Genomic DNA, 20,341 nt, shown 5'->3' with positions numbered 1-20,341 from the left:
TATGTCAAGCCTTGTCTCCCCAAACCTACCAACATGACCTCTTATAAAGCTGTGAGTTTATCACACAGATGCATTGCCCCAGGAAACAGAAACTCCTACTGTAGGTATCTAACTAGTAACAAGGACATGATTACATATTTAAGAAAAAGTTGAATCTTCTAAGGTCCTCCTCTTGTGGCTTCTATGGAACCATCACCCAAGTTGATGCACTGGAACTCACTGGATACATTCATGAGAACTCACTGGAACACACTTTTGAAAGTGCTTAATTAAACCCAAGCCAACTTTCTGAATTCAGTTTGGATGGAATAGCTACAGGTTTGGCAGTATGCACCCTTCTTGCAATAAATACATAGTCATACAAAGATAGGAAAATTATCCACAGTCCACAAGAGGCTTTGGTATATTTGTAAGAGCCACAAAAAACCTGGACCAAGATCCTGTTAAGCTCTGTATAAACCTGCTTCACCTCCTTCCTTCATGGCCTTGATCTACCCAGTTCTGTAGGTACTCAAAATGTTAAGACCCTTTAATATCCATTGTCAGCATCAAGATTTACAATAAAGTTTGTTTAGTGATGATTAAAGCAAAGAACTCCTAAGAACCTCAAGTTGACAAGGAAAGCAGAGATTTGGAAGATTAGGGTGGTGACCAAAGTGAAGAAAAGGTCAGGTGCTCATAAGACTACACAGCTCAGGAGGGAGAAGAATCCGCAGTTAAACATTGATAAACACTGGGTTTATCAATGGTCCCTTCAAAATGGTTGTGTGAGCTGTGAAGTGTATAGGGCACAGGGCGGGGGGCGGGGGCAAGGGGGCGGAGGGACGAAAGTGGATACAGTAGCTTCAAAGCTGGGACCCTGAAAAAGGGAGGGGCGGGTGAATAAGGCAAATGAGGAGGTAGGTATGAGAAGAAACTGTCAAGTTGCATCTTTCCCAGTTCATTAAAGGGGAAGCAATATCTAAGGAAGTAAAGCAGAAAGGAATGAAGGGATTTGGGGAGGGAAGGCAGAGGGAAGCTAAAAAGACTCCTGGGAATCAGGAACGACTTGGGAAAGCAGGTGATTGCATGGGGAGCAGAGGGTACTTGGGTGAAGGCCTCAGGCTTCTCAGGAACAACACAAAACCCTGGGGTGTTTCTAGGGCTCTTGTAGGTAGATCAAACTGTGGGGTGGCCAGGCCAGCATCCGGGGCTGGAAAAGATGGAGAAAACGGGCAAGCTGCAAAGGATGCTGGAAATTAAGGGAGAGACAGGGTTGGGAGAGAAGGGCTGGGAAATGCAGGAGGACTGGCCATCCGGGCTAGGGGTGTGGGAACACCGGGAGAGGCACAGGGACAGCGGACAGAGGGAGGGCCGGGCAAGCACTGACTTTCCCGCAGCACGAAGAGGTCCGTCTGCTTGTCGGAGTTGAGGTCTCCGAAGGCCGCCAGGGTGCCCCAGGCCTCGGCCCCAAAGAGCTCGGCCGTGACGTTGTGCAGCGCCCGCGCCGGGACCGGCCCGACTCCCAGCAGCGCGAGCCCCCCAAGCAGCTGCGCCAGCAGCACCCAAGAGCTCGGCAGCCGGCCCGCCGCCGCCATGGCAGCCCCTCGGCCCCCGCCCGCCGGCCCAGTGCCGTGCTTGACGGCAGCCGGAAAGCACCGTGCCGCCGGCCGAGAAAGAAATCGCACAGCCGAGGTGCTCGCACGAGCCGCCACCGGTTCCCCTCTCACTCTCCCCTAGAGCTAAACCTCTGGCGCTTGGGAGGCCGCGGAACTAGGTTGAAAATCGCCCTTGCGCTCACTTCCGGCCGGCGCGCCTCTCGACAGTGTCGCGCGGGGGGGTGGGGGGCGGGGCCGGCCGGGAGGAGCTGACAGGCGGCCCCGGGGGCGGTGGCTAAGGCGGCTGCCCGAGAGCGGTGGTGGGGTTGGCGGGGCTCATGGCTGAAGTGAGCTGGAAGGTGTTGGAGCGAAGAGCCCGGGCCAAGCGCTCAGGTTTGGTTGGCTGGAGCGCCACCCCCTTCCCCAGCACCCGGGTGCTGCTCCCCCTCAAGCGCCTTGGACGGGAGGGTGGTGGGGGTTCTGGGGTTGAACCTGTGCCCGCGTGTGTCCCCTTAGAAAGCAGAGGGCGGTCCGTGGCCTTCTTGCTCATGTCTACCCCCATCCGCACCAGTTGGTGGTGGCCCCAACTTTACCACATGTGTTTTTCCCCAATGCTATTTCGTATGTGTCCCCCCCTCGGAAAGTAGGTGGTGGTGTCGACTAAGCCTCGAGTCTTTAGAAATCAGGTGGCTGCCAGTTTCCTGGGGGGGACTGCGTCCTCCCTCAAAAATCAGCTTCATTCTTAGATGTGACTATGATCTGGTCCTAGAAAACTGGCAGCAGAAATGTGTTGCCTAATTTCATATCTCCCTTTTACGTTCTTCACAAGTTCTGTGAGTTTTCTATGAGGCACGAATCGAGGGGGGACAGGGCCTTACGCTGTGAAGGGGGTCACGTTGAGCTTGCTTAGGGCTCAGAAGGAAGCGGGCCCCTTCCCTGGGCAAGTGGCCCCAGGACTCATAGTTCCCAGTGGTGCCTCCCACATCCAAAGCCGCTGGGGTCAGAAGACGCTGCGCAGGCAGTTACAACAGTTGGAAGTGTCCTGAACTGACTTGTTCAAATTGCAAAGTCACGACTTTGAAGTTAGCACTTGTGGCTGATCACTCCTCTAGATAGAATTGAAACTTCCCTTATTTCTTGGCTGGCTGGATATAATCTTGAGCTAAATGTGTGCCTATAAACAGAAAAGATGTGTGGAATGACAAGTGTTCAATTAAGAATCTTCCTTTTTAAAGGATTGACGTTATTATAGGTCAGTGTTGAGAGATGCTAATGTTAAGCAAGGAAAGGCATGGCCCTCAGAAAACCAGACTGTGTTTGCATTGATATTGAGAATTTTTTTTTTTTCTTCAGCTAATATGCCCCATTATGTTTGGGGTTTTTTCAATTTATGTATTTTTTAGTTGTCTGTTGTGTGGTTTGCCTTTTTTTTTTAATTTAAAAAATGTGTCTAATTTCATAAATCATACAGGAGAAAGTCATTGAGTCTTCCTTGCCAATTTCATCGTTTTTAAACTTTACTTAAAAAGTTTTGCACTACTTACTTAGGTTACAGCAAAACTACCAGGAAAGTATGAGAGAATTTTTTAACAAGTAGTCCTTAGTACATTTCAGAGTCATTACAGTTATTCGAATTAGTCACATGTATTGTTGTTTGACAATTTTTAAAATTTTTGTGTCATATTGAAATACTGATTGACCACTAACAATGTCTACCTGGGCTATAAAAAGTGTTAATTGTATTGAACACATCTGGTCAAAGAGAGTAACCTGAGTTTTCTTCCAGGGAACTGAGCTCTGCCCTCAACGTCTATTTTACAGCATTTCTCTTTTCTCTTAATAAGCATATAGGGTATATTTTCTTCTCCAGGCTTTATTTTTTCTGAATTGCATGTCATAACAGTAAGCTTTGAAAACCTACCTTCCCTTTCTTAAGTGAGAAAAAAAAAAATCGGATTTAACTTTTGTTGAATGCAGTCACTTAAGTCCAGTTTCATTTGCAAAGGGGTTAAGTGCATAGTATAAATGTTAGATGTTACAGTGTGTTTATATCATGGTAGTAAAAGATAGTATTTAAAGTCATTCTTCCAAATTAGTTGAGGTTTCAGGTTCTAACTCTGTAAAGTGTTGACTATAAAGTTTATTGCATGAATTATTGACTTCCTATGTTATTAAAAACAATCAACCTGATTCTGTTTGTTACTTTTAGAAGAATATATAAACTGAGCTTAGTTTCAAATATATAACCTGACTCTGAGATAGATGCCACTGCAAAGTTCTGAGCATTGTTACATAGTAGCGAATCACTTCACTGCTCAATAGAGGATGCTACACTTGTGTAATGTTTAATAAGTGGATAGTATATATTTTCTGCCTCATCCATATAAGCAAATGTAATTTATCAAAGCAAAGAAAATCAAATTTTCAAGTCATTAAAAAAAATAAAATTATAATGAGCCTCGATTATTGCCTTTGTTGCACACTGCATCATGTTAATAACTGCTCACACTGCTTTCAATTAATCTAATGCTGATTGCTTCTAACCTTCACTAAACAGTTTTGAAAATTGCTGTAGTTTAGCCTGCGACGCTTATGATTAGAGTCAACAATTTGAAATGGCCAGCTCACCTGATGCCATCGTCTCTTCTCCTCCAGCTTTCTTAAGGTCTGGTAAGTGTGTAGACCCCAAAAGGGTCACTTGGTAATTTTAAATACCTTTGTTTCTGAAGGTTGGTGTCAACCATATGATATCATCTTGGTTTTATTTCCTCTTTGGTGGGCCCAAGCCTGGCATCATTTCTGTTTTGTTAGACTCAAGTTTGTACTATATGTTGAATGTGGCCTATAGTGTTATTGTGTAGGGCGTGAGAAGTGTAGAGAGGAGCCCCTGTCTTTACTCTAGCAATATGTGACCAGGGTCTGGGAACCTCAGTGCCAGGGATCCTCAGTTGTAAAATGGGTACCTAAAAAGTTTCTTAAGTGATTATCATCTTCTTGGATAATGGAAGTAACTTTTTTAAATTAGAAATTTTTGGTTAGTGTTACAATTATTTCCTCATCTACTATCTGTGAAGTAGGGTTTTTTTTTCTTTTTTTTTCTTTCTTTTTTTTTTTTTTAAAGAGAGAGGTGGATGGAGGGGCAGAGGGAGAGGGAAAGAGAGAATCTTAAAAAGTCTCCATGCCCAGCACAGAGCCCAGTGTGGGGCTCCATCTCACGACCCTGAGATCAGGACCTAGGGTGAAATCAAGAGTCTGATGCTTAATTGACTGAGCCACTGAGGTGCCCCTGTGAAGCAGGTATTTTTGTAAATACGATTTCATAGACAGGAAATGGAAGCTCACAAAGGTAAAACAACTTGCCCCAGATCCCAGACTATTATGTTTCAAGGGTATGTGCTTTGCCTTCTACCCCTTGGCATGTTGGTATAAGGGCTGGAGGAGACATTGGCACAGTGGCTCTTGGACATGTTGGTGAGACCCTTTGCAAGCTGGATGAAAGCTGATTGCTTCCCTCATGAGTCCCTAGGATTTGGAAAACATATGCAAGGAAGTTCATGCATCCAATGGAGACCACGTTTGTATTCTCATTAGGAATTCAGGTCTTTGGCTGTATCTAGTCTTGCTTTACAAAAGAAGGAAAGGCCTTCTTTAGGGCTTTTTTCTGTATGTAGTGACCCACCTTGGCCATTTAAAATCTGTTCATTGTGTGAACACTCTCGGAGAAGCCTTTTGGCAAGAGGCTGCTTTTCGTCTCAAATATGCCTTAAGCAGAATATTCAGCCTCAGGACTCATTAACAGGTAAATGTGAGATGAGGCAGCCCAAACCCTGACAATGAAGCCCAAACCTTTATTTCCATTTAGATTTTAATTCCTGTTTTGGCAAAATCTTGAAATAGGAAGGAGCTTAAGGAAAAATCACAGAAAAGAATGCTCATCTTAAGGAATGAAAATGATCCTTGTCTTCAGTTGTCATCTGCTAAATAGCAAAATAGTATATAATATATAACATTGACAGTTGATTTCTGGTTTAATCTTTGAACTAAGAGAACAAGAAGACATATATCTTTGGACTGTGTTTTCTGTATTTTAAGCACCAGGCTCTGTTTTCCATTTTGGCTTTCCTAGTAAGGGCTTGGTGGGTTTCCAGCATTAGCAAAGTCATTCAGCAGTTATAGGGAAAGAGAATACTAAAGATATGCTTTTATGCATCAATAGTCCTGAAAATTTCAAAACATAAGAACTGTGCTTTAGCATTACATAGGGTATTTGATATACAGATGCTTCATATACAAGAAGCATTTCCAGTACCATATCATTAAATTGAAATAGAATGCACCAAGAGACAAAATAGAAATATACCAAACTTCACAGTTTTAAGCTATGTTAAAGACCTGATTCCTTGTGAATTACTTTCAACATTTACACTTTTGGGGGGTTCCTCTAACCAAAACTTAATAATGACTCCAAAATCTCCTTAAATCTTTTATCTGCTAAACACTCTGAGTGGTTTGCATTTATAATTTATTTACTAATTGAGAAATACTGCTTTGGAAATGATTTATTTTCCCTATTGTGATTTCTTGTACATTATCATTGTAGAAGAGTGTTTTAAGGAATAATTTCAGGGGCGCTGGGGTGGCTCAGTTGGTTGAGCGACTGGCTTAATTTCATTTCAGGTCGTGATCTTTGGGTTCTGGGATCAAGCCCTGTGTCAGGCTCTGCACTCAGCAGGGAGTCTGCTTGAGGATTCTTTCTCTCTCTTCCTTTGCTCATGCCGTTGCTTTCTTGTCTCTCTGTCAAATAATTAAGTAAATAAATCTAAAAAAAGGAATAATTTCATTTAACAGTTATTCTGAAGCATGACCTTGGTTGACAGCTGAGCTTTTCCCTGGTGTTTTTGGCTAGATGCTATCCGATGTTACCAAAAATGAAAGCTAGTACCTTGATTTTGGAAAATTAACTTCTAGTGTACCTAGATTGTTTTATGTATTGTAACCCTCTTTATTTCTCCTGAATTTATTTCTATTATTTTGTCTTCATTCCCACTCTTTACTCAATTTATTGTGTGTGCATGCTTAGTTGTGCTCTGACTGCTAATGTGTCCGTAAGTGCTATGGTTAAATATCATCTCTTTTGTTTCGACTACTTAAATCCAAAGAGGTATCTGGGGGTACAGGTTTTTCTTTAAAGAACCTTGGAGTAAAATATACAAGACCTTGAATTTATAGGAAAATTCCACCAGCAAAATAAATTATCAAATTAGGAAAGGAGTATAGCATCCATTCCTCAGATTGCCTCCATTTTTCATGTGACTGCTACAGTTATACAATATGTTAGGTTAACAGAGCTAGTCAGCAATAGCAGTCACATTGGTATTGTGGTTGAATTATTAGTAGTAATTGTTAACAGCATTTTGTAGTGAGCTAAGAAGTGTTTTTACTTTTATTCTTAGATAATAATTTTGAAAGTTACTCCTTAAAATGAAGTAGCCTATCTCTATCTTGGCTCCCTAAGTTTACCAGCATCTAAGTGAGTTTATCAGCATAAGACTTGAATTTTTTCCTGATTTCTTTTTAGGTTCTTTGATTAATTTCCTTTTATCAATTTGATTTGATGAGCATATCAGTACCTGGTAAAGTTTTATTATATATTCTGGGCATAACTCAACTCTATTTTACATGTTTGACTCTCTCTTTTTTTCTTTTTCTTTTTAAAGGCATTATATGATAGCCTTGATTTCAGCCTAATGTAACAGACAATTAATCAAAAGGTTTCTTGTGGCTTAGAGATACCATATACCTGGGTTCCTGGACCACTGTTGGGTTATAGCCCCTTTGAAAAGCCTAAGGAAAGAGTACACATTTTGTGTTCAGCTAAACCTGAATCTCATCCTGCCTTTGTTGTTTACTGTTGTTTGATCTTGAGCAAGTTACTTTACATCTTTGAGAACTGGCTGCTTTCTCTATAAAAATAAGGGTAATAAAACCTACTTGGAAGAATTATTGTGAGGATTAAATAAGATGTTATATGTAAAACACTTGCTATTTAGTAGCTGCCCAATAGATTTTAGTTTTTATCTTTCCTAACATGATCTTTTATAATATCACTGATAAGTATTTAAAAATAGGACTTCTACAAAAACAGATGAGTTTGCTTATCTCTCTCATTTTGATATCTAGCCTCTAGGTAGCCATTTGATTAAGAAAACTTGTCATGCTAAAATACAATTAGCTTGAATCAGATTACCCAGAATCTGGTTCTCATTTGAGTCCAAGTCCATTTCATTTTTGTCAATAACACAAGTCTAAAGAGATTTTTTACGACAGTTTCCATGGAAATTCCTGTCAGACAGTAGGGAGAGCAGTCATTATTTTATGTATAGTTAGACTTTATTTTTGTCTTATATTGGATATAAAACAGGTTCCCTTCAAGTAGGATGGAATTTTCTGAAACACTTGTAAATTGGATCCTGCTGGGAGCTCTGATCGCTTCTTAGTAGGTCTTGCCCTGTAATCTTATAAGATTTAAGAAACAGAGGACATACAATGTGGCTCAACTCTCCTGGCATGAATCTCATTGACCTTAAAGTTTACTTTCTCTCTGTATCATTATCCTTAGCAGAGATGATGCTTTAGATTCTATAAGTGAAATCGTTTCATGAGGAGTACAGTGTCTTGTCTCGCTGTTTCACATTGTTACAGAATACTCACAGTGTGCATCCTAAAATCTATTTTCCTCATGATGTTTTCTTTATCATCAGTCTTCTGTGCGGTGAGAGAAATGATAAGAGGATCTTCCAGAATTCCTGATTCTGATCCAGGTGCCTACTTGAACATTTCCAAATGAGTATATGATGGGCATCTCAAATGAAACCTGGCCAAAATCAAACTCTTACTTCTAATTTCTATTCCTACCCGAAACATGGGCCTCCCTTAATCTTCTTCATCTCAGTAAACTACTATTTTGCTGGCTCTTCAGGCTAAAAATACAGAGGTTATTCCTTTTATCTTCATCCTTTTTTTTCAGTTCATTGGTAAATCCTTTCTACTCCATCTCCAAAAATGTATACTAAAATCTGTCTATTTTTCTCCAGCTGTACTCCTGCCTCCCTAGTTTAAGCCACTTTCGTCTCTGGTCTAAATTACTGAGCTAGCCTGGAAAGAATTCATACTTTTCCCTTACTACAATCTGTTTTCTACCTTGCAGTGAGAAGATTCTTTTAAACATGTAAGTCAGATCATGTCACTTTCCTGTGATAATTTATTACGTTTAAGCATAAAGTCCACAGTCCCTTCCCTTGGGTGACCAAGGCAACTGATGTTGCAACTCTGTAATCTTCTCATGGAACACTGTATTGCTCACCTATTGCTTTTCAGCCATACTGGCTTGGTTTGGTTGCTTAAGGGACAATTTTGTTTCAGTTAGGTTCTCTGTAATAGCTATTTCCTCTGCCTGGAAAGCCTTCTCTCCTGCTGTTTGGTAGCTTGTGCTTGTCCCTTTCGGTTGTCTGTTAGGTTCTCATCTTAAGCTTAAGTCTCCTTAGAAAGGCCTTTTCTGCCTATCCAATCTAAGTGGCCCCCTGACACATCACTCTTAATTCTAATTTTCTTTAGTGTACTTCTCGCTGTTTGATATTTTTCTCTTCTCTTGCCTGTCTCATATGAGAGAAGAGATTTCATCTGTTTTGTCCTCCTGCATCCCTAGAGCCTGGAAGAGGTCTTGTAGCATAATAAATGATCAGTAAATCATATTGCTTAGAAAATTTTATTACTTATCACACCTGAGTCCATCCTGCCCCTTTTGAGAGACAATGTCGTTGTGTGCTTAGTATATAGACTTTAGACTCATGCTACTAGGCTCAGATCCCAGTATGATATTTATAAACTGTGTGAATTGTTTTTTTTATCTACTTTTCCTCATTGGATAGTAGAGTAATAGTTATCCTTTGTAAGTCTTTTTGTGAAGATGAAATAATGCTGTGACGCACTTGGTGGTTGTAATAGCGGTACTAATAATAACAATAAAGACTAATGTTGATGGTGTTAACAGTGACTATTTTAGTAGCTAATATTTATTGAGTATTTAACATGTGACAAGCAGTGTCCTTTTCGGTGCTTTTCATTTAAATCTCACAATAATCTTTTGCTATAGGTACTATTACTTTTCTCCTAAAAAAAAAAAACCCACACAGACAGAGAAGTAAACTCACATAAAGTAATGCAGCTAGGATATAGACTTTGGCAGAACCACTGCTCCTAACCACTGCTGCCTTTGCCTTCTTCATTATGCATAGTGCTTAAGAGTTCCATAAATGGATGGCAGTGATTATTATGTGTATCTTGATTATATTCGTCCCTTTTCTCTCATTTCAGATTCACTAATGTTTATGGGGTCTCTCTAATGTCATAGGAAGTTTATAGTATACAATACTGGCTTTAGAGAGCTCATGGCCCAATGGAACTTTATGCAGAGCTACAGATGACTTTAGTGCTCTTGTAGATATACAATCTCTGTCTCTCTTGGACTCTTCTAGTTGTTTCCTACTTAACTTTGCTGCCTATGGCCATCATCTGCCATTATACCGCCTCTAGCAAGTCTGTTCTATAAGTTACTGTCTGGATTATTTTTCTAAAATAAAGAACTGATCTGTTACTCCCTTGCTTAACTACTCATTAGCTCTCCATCTCCTGCAGCATTAGTGTGGGACTTCAGTGAATTCTTCTTTGGAAGTGACATTTGAGCTGAAGGAGGAAGTGGAAATCAAATGAGAAGTTAATATGAAGATTCTAGTCTAGGTTCTGGGGGGATAGATAGAGCTGGACATTTAAGGAGCATTGAGAAGGCCAAAGGACAAAGCATTGTGAATGACAGAAATAGGAGAGAGAAGATGGCTGGGATGGGCAGGGCATTGGAAACCTTGAAGATAATTTGGATTTTATTGTAAGTGAGAAGGAAAGACATTTAAAATTTGAAGTAGTAAAATGATAAGACTGAGTAATGTTTTGTGAAGATCTTCTGGCTCCTAAGTATAAAACAGATTGGAGAGTGGTAGAAGGTAGGGAGTGGTTGATGACAGAAGCCATATTTTATATGTCTGTCTCTGATGCTTAACACAGGGCATAATGCCAAGCATGGGTCCTTGTTGAGTGATGAATGTCTATGAAGTTGACTCTTTCATCAGTCTAGATTCAGAAAATGTGATCACCTTGATTATGTATTAGAATCCATTTGCCATTTATTACATAATTTTTGATTCAACTGACTTTTTAGAAGGAGGCCAAATTCAACAGATTTCCTGTGTGTATATATATAGTAAATTCTTATAAATATATATCTTATTTTATGTCATTATAATCTTTGTCCATATTTTAAAATGACAGATTGGCCGTTCTATTTCTGAAGAATAATCTGCAAAATTGTGCAAAGTTCTGCTGTATCTTTTCTTGGTTCAAGCTGGAAGATGCATATGGAGATTTGATTTACCTGTTAATAGATCTTAGATTCATGGCAGATATAAGTATTTTATTTTTACTGGTAAACACACAGTTAGAATATGTCTTTTATGATTTTGAAGGGGGTGTATTTTCAAATCCCTAAGTAGAAAACAGATAACAAAATTGTAACTGCATGTTATATACTTGGTCTTGAAAAATTAGTAAGTGCTTTTTGATGGTTCATTGTAGTTTTCTGTGATTTTTAAAAAAGATTTTATTTATTTATTTGAAAGAGAGTGAGATCACAAGTAAATAGAGAGGCAGGCAGAGAGAGGGGGGAAGCAGGCTCCCTGCCAAGCAGAGAGCCCAATGTGGGGCTTGATCCCAGGACTCTGAGACCATGACCTGAACCAAAGGCAGAGGCTTAACCCACTGAGTCACCCAGCTGCCCCCTGTGATATGTTTTTAATAAATTCATGCTTGTTCTCATTTTGTCACATTAGGCCTTTGCTGCCTTGGTTAGAAGTGGTTTTTGAAAGATGAAAAAATTTGTTCCTCTTTTCTATTTTGTTCCTTCTTTTCCCTACCAAAATGATATGACTACACCTTAGTCCTTTAAAGAGAGTTATTCCTCATTTTTAATTTCATAATTTCATAGCTTTCTTCTCTTTCAGTTTATATTTTATGAATTTCTTGAGGAAGTTGCTTTTTATAGATCAACAGTGACTTCCAAAATCCACAGTGCAAGTCTTCTTTAGTGTATAATTGAAGTTGGCCATTTTTATAGGTTCTGATACATGTCTCATGTGTTCTTGGTTATCTTTCAAAATACATATCTTAAGTGTGTATTGAAATTGGCCATTTTTGTAGATTCTGATATATGTCACATGTATTCTTGGTTGTCTTTCAAAATATACATTCGTTTTCAACTTGTTATATAAAAATTTTAAAAGCTATTGTTGTATTTGCTAATAAAGCAATAATAAATCAGTAACCTCACACCATTTCCATGGCCTGCCTTTTTGGTCATTCAAGATTCAAGTCCTATAGCTCAGGACTGAATTTTTGCAAGTATTTATATCCTAGTCATGAAGATGAACAGCCATGATGTTATTTGGATAACAGACGGAGTCTTATTGCTAAAGCTGTGAAGGTATTCTGACAAGGAGAGGCACAGGGTTCAGGATTGGACAGTTGAGCTTTGGACGGTATTTTATCATATATGTGTTTGTTCCTGGTATATTTTATTTTTTTTTAAGATTTTATTTATTTATTTGACAGAGATCACAAGTAGGCAAAGAGGCAGGCAGAGAGAGAGGAAGGGAAGCAGGCTCCCTGCTGAGCAGAGAGCCCGATGTGGGGCTCCATCCCAGGACCCTGGGATCATGCCCTGGGCCGAAGGCAGGGGCTTTAACCCACTGAGCCACCCAGGTGCCCCTGTTCCTGGTATATTTTAAAAACATATTCATATCATTAGGTGCTTAACTTGTACTTTCTATTACATTTCTATCTTCCTATTGCAGTTGAACCAGTGAAGAATTTTCTGTGTTTAAATTCTTTTTCTTTATGTGGTTCTATTAACTTTTAAGCTTGGTCATAAATATCTGATGGTTGCTTATAGTTATAAAAAATTAGTTTGTCATAAACATCACCTTGGCTTGCTGTGGCTTTAATCAGTGAATTGTTTTTTCCATGAAATTTTCAGCTTATAGGCAGTTGTTTACTTGTTTGTGTATATAATTTCCATCTGAACTTTTAATAGTTTATGATTTAAAATGATTTCAGTCTCTTCTTTTTCCCTTTCTGTCTTCTAAATATATTTCTTTCATGACTTTGCATCTGTAACCAAATGGAGGTTGTGCAGATTTAATTCTTCAGAAACTAAGGATGAGGGAATAAACCTCTAAACTTACTGTGATCTGTCATTTTAAATATCTTGACATAAGCATTAACTGATTGATATAGTGTGATGACGGCAATTTTGTCTTGTCTCAAGTAACTCTTGTGTGTGAGTGAGAGAGTATGTGTGTGTATAACTTGACTGTAGACCTTGCTATCCTTATGTAGGTGGCCTTACTGTGTCTTCTCTCCTTAAGCAAAAACAATATATTTAATAAGTTTTGAACAGAGCATCCTGTGGTGATTTCAAAATAGACAGCACTATTAGGTTTTTATTCTTTGTTTTTTTGTTCCCTTAATTATTTATTTGTTTAGAGTAGGGGGAACAGCAGAGGGAAAGAGAGAGAGACTCTCCAGCAGACTCCCTGCGGAGCATGAAGCCTGGCGCAGGGCTCCCTCTCCAGACCCAGAGATCATGACCTGAACTGAAATCAAGAGTCAGAGGCTTAACCAACTGAGCCACCCAGGTGCCCCCGCACTCGGAGGTTTTCACCAGTTTGGTGAAAGATTTATGTAGGTGACTTTATCTGGAAATTTGTAGTAACAAATCTGAAGCTTTAGAGAAAATACAGTAAACATCAATGAGGCTTTGCTCATGATGGAGTATAGGACATAAAGTCATGCCCCACTGGGTGACATTTCAAACTTTCATACTTCTAAGTACATTTTTAAAATGAAATTTATTTAAAAATAATTATTTTAAAAGGTTCTTTAAATATAATTTTATTTGGACTTATGTTGTGCTTTGGTAGAGAGTATTAATCATTTCAGTTGATATACTTCCGCTTAGATGGGAGTTTTCCTGTTCAAACTGAGCCCTTCACAAATATGGCTAATATATGCTAGTTGATTTTAGATCTTTAGCTTTTGTTTGTGTTAAGCACCTTTAAGTGGTCTGCTGATGACAATGGAGTTTTCATGTTAAATATTTTTAATATTTAAAAGATAATCATGTCAAAAAATGGGCAGAAGATATGAACAGACACTTCTCCAGTGAAGACATACAAATGGCTATCAGACACATGAAAAAATGTTCATCATCACTAGCCATCAGGGAGATTCAAATTAAAACCACACTGAGATACCACCTTACACCAGTTAGAATGGAGAAAATTAGCAAGACAGGAAACAATGTGTGTTGCAGAGGATGTGGAGAAAGGGGAACCCTCTTCCACTGTTGGTGGGAATGCAAGTTGGTGCAGCCACTTTGGTGAACAGTGTGGAGATTCCTCAAGAAATTAAAAATAGAGCTTCCCTATGACCCTGCAATTGCACTACTGGGTATTTACCCCAAAGATACAGATGTAGTGAAAAGAAGGGCCATCTGTACCCCAATGTTTATAGCAGCAATGGCCACGATCACCAAACTATGGAAAGAACCAAGATGCCCTTCAACGGACGAATGGATAAGGAAGAGGTGGTCCATATACACTATGGAGTATTATGCCTCCATCAGAAATGATGAATACCCAACTTTTGTAGCCACATGGACGGGACTGGAAGAGATTATGCTGAGTGAAATAAGTCAAGCAGAGAGAGTCAATTATCATATGGTTTCACTTATTTGTGGAGCATAACAAATAGCATGGAGGACATGGAGAGATGGAGAGGAGAAGGAAGTTGAGGGAAATTGGAAGGGGAGGTGAACCATGAGAGACTATGGACCCTGAAAAACAACCTGAGGGTTTTGAAGGGGTGGTGGGTGGGAGGTTGGGGGAGTCAGGTGGTGGGTATTAAGGAGGGCACGTATTGCATGGAGCAGTGGGTGTGGTGCAAAAACAATGAATACTGTTATGCTGAAAAGAAATTTAAAAAAAATTTAATATTTAAAATTCTTCATAATAAGAGCTTATTTTCTTAATTTACATATTTTTGGGTGATTAACTTTGCTTTGTGGAGTCTTTTTTTTTTTTTTAAAGATTTTATTTATTTGACAGAGAGAGAGGTCACAAGTAGGCAGAGAGGCAGGCAGAAAGAGGGGGAAGCAGGCACTCCACTGAGCAGAGAACCTTATGCTGGCCTCAATCCCAGGGCTTCGAGATCATGACCTGAGTGAAGGCAGAGGCTTAACCCACTGAGCCACCCAGGTGCCCTTGTGGAATCTTTTTTTATTAGTATTTATTTTATTGTGTATAACTGATAGATAACATTATCTTAGTTTCAGGTGTACAACACAATGATTCAATATTTGTATACACTGCCAAATCATCCCCACAGTAAGTTATTGTTTGATACCATAGAAAGTTAACAAAAACATTTTTTTTTTTGTTATGGGACCATATAAGATTTACTCTCTTAGCAGCTCTTGAATACACAATACAATATTGACTGTAGTCACCATGCTGTGCAATACATCCCCTTGACTTTTTTGTAATAGGACGTTTTTACTTTTTGATTTGTTCACCCATTTTGCTCATCCCCACAGCCACCCTCCCCTCTGGTAACCATGGATCTGTTCTCTGTATCTCTGACTTTTGTTTGTTTGTTTGTTTTGTTTTTTAGATTCCATGTGTAAGTGAAATAATACAGTATTTGTATTTCTGACTTATTTCACTTAGGATAATACCCTCAAGTTCCATCCATGTTGTTGTAAATGGCAAGATTTCATCCTTTTTTATGATGATACTTTTCATCTGTCTTTGTCAACTCAATACAAATACAACTCCTTTGAATAACACAAATCCATTGTATGTATGTATATATGTGTGTGTATATGTATGTACATGTATTTTATATATATATATATATATATATATATATATATATATATATATATGCATGCCACAGTTTCTTTATGGATTCATCCATGATGGACACTTAGATTGTTTCCATATCTTAGTTCTTATAAATAGTGCTATAATGTACATAGAGGCACATATATCTTTTTGAATTATTGTCTTGGTCTTCTTTGGATTAATATCCAGAGGTGGAATGCCAGATCTTTATGGTAGTTCTATTTTCCATTTTTGATCAGTGTCCATACTATTTTCTACAGTGCCTGAACCAATTTAATTCCCACCAACAGGGCATGAGTGTTCTCCCTTCTCAACATCCTTGCTAACACTTGTTATTTCTTGTCTTTTTGATAATAGTTATTTTAATAGATGCAAGATGATATCTCATGGTAGTTTTGATTTGTATTTCCCTGATGATTAGTGATATTGAGCATCTTTTTATGTGTCTGTTATAGATGTCTTCTTTGGAAAAATATCTATACAGATTATCTGCCCATTTTAAATTAGATTTGTTGTTTCTTTGGTGTTGAGTTGAAGAAGTTCTCTATGTATTCTGGATATTAACCCCTTATTGAATATGATTTGGAAACGTTTTCTTTCATTCAGTGGATTTTCTTTTATTTTGCTGATTTCCTTTGCTGTGCAGAAGCTTTCTAGTTTGTTGTAGTTCCACTTATTTCTGCTTTTGTTGCTCTTGATTTTGGAGTCAGATTCAAAATACCATCACTGTGACTGATGTCAGGCTTTTGCCTATGTTTTCTTTTAGGAATTTCATTTTTTTTAAGTTTTTTTTTTTATCATTTTTTTAAATTTATTTTCAGCACAACAGTATTCATTGTTTTTGTACCACACCCAATGCTCCATGCGGTCCGTGCCCTCTCTAATACCCACCACCTGGTTCCCCCAACCTCCCACCCCCCCACCTCTTCAAACCCTTCAGATTGTTTTTCAGAGTCCATAAAGAACTCCTCAAACTCAACACACACAAAACGGATAATCATATCAAAAAATGGGCAGAAGATATGAACAGACACTTCTCCAATGAAGACATACAAATGGCTATCAGACACATGAAAAAATGTTCATCATCACTAGCCATCAGGGAGATTCAAATTAAGGTTTTATTTATTTATTTGTTTATTTGACAGAGATCACAAGTAGGCAGAGAGGCAGGCAGAGAGAGAAAAAGGGAAGCAGTCTCCCTGCTGAGCAGAGAGCCCGATGTGGGGCTCGATCCCAGGACCCTGGGATTATGACCTGAGTCAAAGGCAGAGGAAGTTTCATGTTTTTAGGTCATACATTCAAGTCCTTAATCCATTTTGAGTTAGTTTTTGTGCATAGTATAAAACAGTAGTCCAGTTTCATTTCTTTTCTTTTACTTTTTTCTTTTATTTAACACGTGGCTGTCCAATTGTCCTAATACCCTTTATTGAAGAAACTGCCCTTTCCCCCTATTATTCTTCGCTCTCTTGTCATAAATTAATTGACTATATATGTATGGGTTTATTTCTGAACTCCCTGTTCTGTTACAATGATCTGTGTGTTTGTTCTTATGACAATATGATACTATGTTGATTAGTATAACTTTGTTAATATAGTTTCAATCAGGAATCATGATGCCAAAAAAAAAAAAAAAAAAGAAATCATGATGCCTCTAGCTTTGTTCTTTCTCAAGATTTTATTGTCTATTTATGTTTTTTTTTTTATTCCATACAAATTTTAGGATTGTTTGTTGTTTTTTGTGAAAAATTTCCTTGGAATTTTGATAGGGATTATGTTGCATCTGTGGATTACTTTAGGTAATATGGATATTTTAAATACTCTTCTCATGAGTATAGACTATCTTTTCATTTATTTGTGTCTTCTTCAGTTTCTTTCATTAATGTCTGTAGTTTTCAGTGTTCAGATCTTTCACTTTATCAGTTATTTGTAGGCATTTCATTCTTTTGGATGCAATTATAAATGTCATTGTTTTCTTAATTTTTCTTTCTAGCTCATTGTTAGTGTATAAAAACACAACCAATTTTGATATGTGGATTTTGTACCTTGCAAGTTTACTGAATTTTTTTTTTTTTTTTTTTTTTTAGTTTCTAATAGTTTTTTGGTGGTGTCTTTAGGGTTTTCTATATATAAAATCATGTCTTCCACAAATAGTGACAGTTTTACTTCTTTTCCAGTTTGGATTCCTCTTAATTCTCTTCCTTCCAAATTGCTCTGGTTGAGACTTCCAATACCGTGGTGAATTAAAATGCCAAGACTGGATGTTCTTGTTTTGTTCTTGATCTTACAGGAAAAGCTTTTAACTTCTCACAATCGAATATGATGTTGGCGGTGGGCTTGTCATATGGGTCTTTATTGTGCTGAGGTACATTCCCTCTATGCCCATTTTGTTAAGAGTTTTTTTTTTTTTTAAGATTTTATTTATTTTTTGTCAGAGAGAGAGAGAGAGTGAACACCTACAAGGGGAGAGGCAGGCAGAGAAGGCAGAGGGAGAAGCAGGCTCCCAGCCAAGCAAGGAGCCCCATGTGGGACTCGATCCCAGGACTCTGGGATGATGACCTGAGCCGAAGGCAGTGGATTGACCAACTGAGCCACCCAGGCATCCCTTGTTAAGAGTTTTTATCATAAATGGGTGTTGAATTTATAAAATACTTTTGCTGCATCTATTGCTCATATGATGTTTATCTTTCCTCTTGTTAATATGCTGTATCACACTGATTTGTCAATATCGAACTACTCTGGCACCCATTTGATTGTGGTGAATGACTTTTTCAAATGTGTTGTTGAATGTGCTTTGTTAATATTTTGTTGAGGATATTTGTATCTATGTTCATATTGTCCTATAGTTTTCTTTTTTTGTCGTGTCTTTCCTTTTGGTATTAGAGTAATGCTGACCTCGTAGAATGAATTTCAAAGCTTTCCTTCATCTTTAGTTTTTCGGAATAGTTTAAGGAAAAGGGGTATTAACTCTTCTTTAAATGTTTGGTAGAATTTACCCGTGAAGGTATCTGGCCCTGAACTTTTGTTTGTTGGGAGGTTTTTGATTACTAATTCAATCTCCATACTCGTAAGCATTGTATTCAGATTTTCTGTTTCTTCAAGATTCCATCTTGGAAGATTGTGTTTCTAGGAATTTATCCATTTCTTCCAGGTTGTCTAATTTGTTGGCATGTATTTGGTCATAGTAGTCTCTTAAGATCCTTTTGTGTTTCTCTGATATCAGTTGTAACTTCTCTTTCATTTCTGACTTTATTTATTTGAGCCCTCTAGTTTCCACGGTGAGTCTAGCTAAAGCTTTGTTAATTTTGTTTATTTTTTCAAAGAAACCACTCTTAGTTTCATTGATGTTTTATATTGTCTTTAAATCTTTTTTTAATTAATTAATTAATTTTAAGAAGATTTTATTTATATATTTTTCAGAGAAAGATTTCAAGTAGGCAGAGAGGCAGGCAGAGAGAGAGAGAAATGCAGACTCCCTGCTGAGCAGAGAGCCCAATGCGGGGCTCAATCCCAGGACCCTGAGATCATAACCTGAGCCGAAGGCAGTGGCTTAACCCACTGAGCCACCCAGGCGCCCCTTAAATCTTAAAAAAAAAAATTTTTTTATTATGTTCAGTTAGTCAACATGTAGTATATCATTAGTTTTTGATGTAATGTTTAACAATTCATTAGTTGCATATGACAAGCAGTGCTCATCACAACATGTGCCCTCCTTAATACCCTCATCTGGCTATCCCATTCCCCTGCTCCTGCTCCTCTGAAATCTCAGTTTGTGTCTTAGAGTCCAAAGTCTCTCATGGTTTCTGCTCTTATCTTGTAAGGTTGGTGTAGTAGTGATGAACTCCTTTAGCTTTTGCTTGTCTGGAAAACTCTTCTTGTCTCTCCTTTAATTCTGAATGTTAAGCTTGCCAGGTAGAGCATTTTTCATTGCAAGTTTTTTCTTTCCAGCCATTCTCTTCTGGCCTACAACGTTTCTGTGGACAGTTTTAGGGGGTTGGGTTGTATGTAAAAAATTATTTTACTCTTGCTGCTTTTAAGAGTCTCTTTTTGTTTATTTGTTTGTTTAAAGATTTTATTTCTAAGTAATCTCTACACTCACTGTGGGGCTCAGACTTAACAACCCTGAGATAAGAGTTGATCTCAGCCAGGGGTTCCTAAGATTCTCTATCTTTAAATTTTGACATTTTATTTTATTTTATTTTTATAAATATTTTATTTGTCAGAGAGAGAGGTAGAGAGAGCGAGCACAGGCAGACAGAATGGCAGGCAGAGGCAGAGGGAGAAGCAGGCTCCCCGGCGAGCAAGGAGCCCTATGTGGGACTCGATCCCAGGACGCTGGGATCATGACCCAAGCTGAAGGCAGCTGCTTAACCAACTGAGCCACCCAGGCGTCCCTAAATTTTGACATTTTAATTATGTGTCTTGGTATGGCTCTTTTTGGGTTCATCTTAATTGCAGCCCTGTAGGATTCCTGGATCTTGATGCCTGTTTACTTCCCCAGGTTAGATAAGTTTTCTGCCATTATTTCTTCAAATAAGTTTTCGATCCCTTTCCATCTTTTCTTTCTAGGACTCCTATAATATGGGTATTATTCTACTTTATGTTGCCCCATAGGTCCCTTAAATTATTTGTACCTCTTAAAATAATTTTTTTCCTGATTTGTTTGGATGCATTCCACTGCCTATCTTCTAGCTC

The 20,341-nt window shown here is 38.4% G+C and overlaps 2 protein-coding genes across 5 annotated transcripts in view; one reads left to right on the top strand and one right to left on the bottom strand.

Moving 5' to 3' along the window:
• ITFG1 (integrin alpha FG-GAP repeat containing 1) overlaps positions 1-1,627 on the bottom strand; it is a 289,345-nt gene extending 287,718 nt beyond the window's left edge. Inside the window, exon 1 of the mRNA XM_032854567.1 lies at positions 1,370-1,627. Coding sequence (XP_032710458.1) covers positions 1,370-1,577 — 208 coding nt within the window. The 5' untranslated portion in view covers positions 1,578-1,627. The remainder of the gene's footprint in view (positions 1-1,369) is intronic.
• Positions 1,628-1,828: 201 nt separating this feature from the next.
• Positions 1,829-20,341, top strand: part of PHKB (phosphorylase kinase regulatory subunit beta) — a 233,228-nt gene continuing 214,715 nt past the window's right edge. For 3 of the 4 annotated variants that reach the window (XM_032854566.1, XM_032854563.1, XM_032854565.1), the window contains exon 1: positions 1,829-1,970. In XM_032854566.1, the coding sequence (XP_032710457.1) occupies positions 1,916-1,970 (55 nt within the window). In that variant the 5' untranslated portion in view covers positions 1,829-1,915. Of the gene's footprint in view, positions 1,971-4,134; positions 4,248-20,341 lie in introns of all 4 variants that reach the window. The other variant, XM_032854564.1, reaches the window with a different exon arrangement.

The sequence above is a fragment of the Lontra canadensis genome, unplaced genomic scaffold (genome assembly GCF_010015895.1).
Source record: "Lontra canadensis isolate GAN:19392208 unplaced genomic scaffold, GSC_riverotter_1.0 scaffold8, whole genome shotgun sequence".
Lineage (NCBI taxonomy): Eukaryota > Metazoa > Chordata > Mammalia > Carnivora > Mustelidae > Lontra > Lontra canadensis.
The sequence above is the reverse complement of the archived record's forward strand: the minus strand, read 5'-3'. Positions and strand labels throughout refer to the sequence as shown.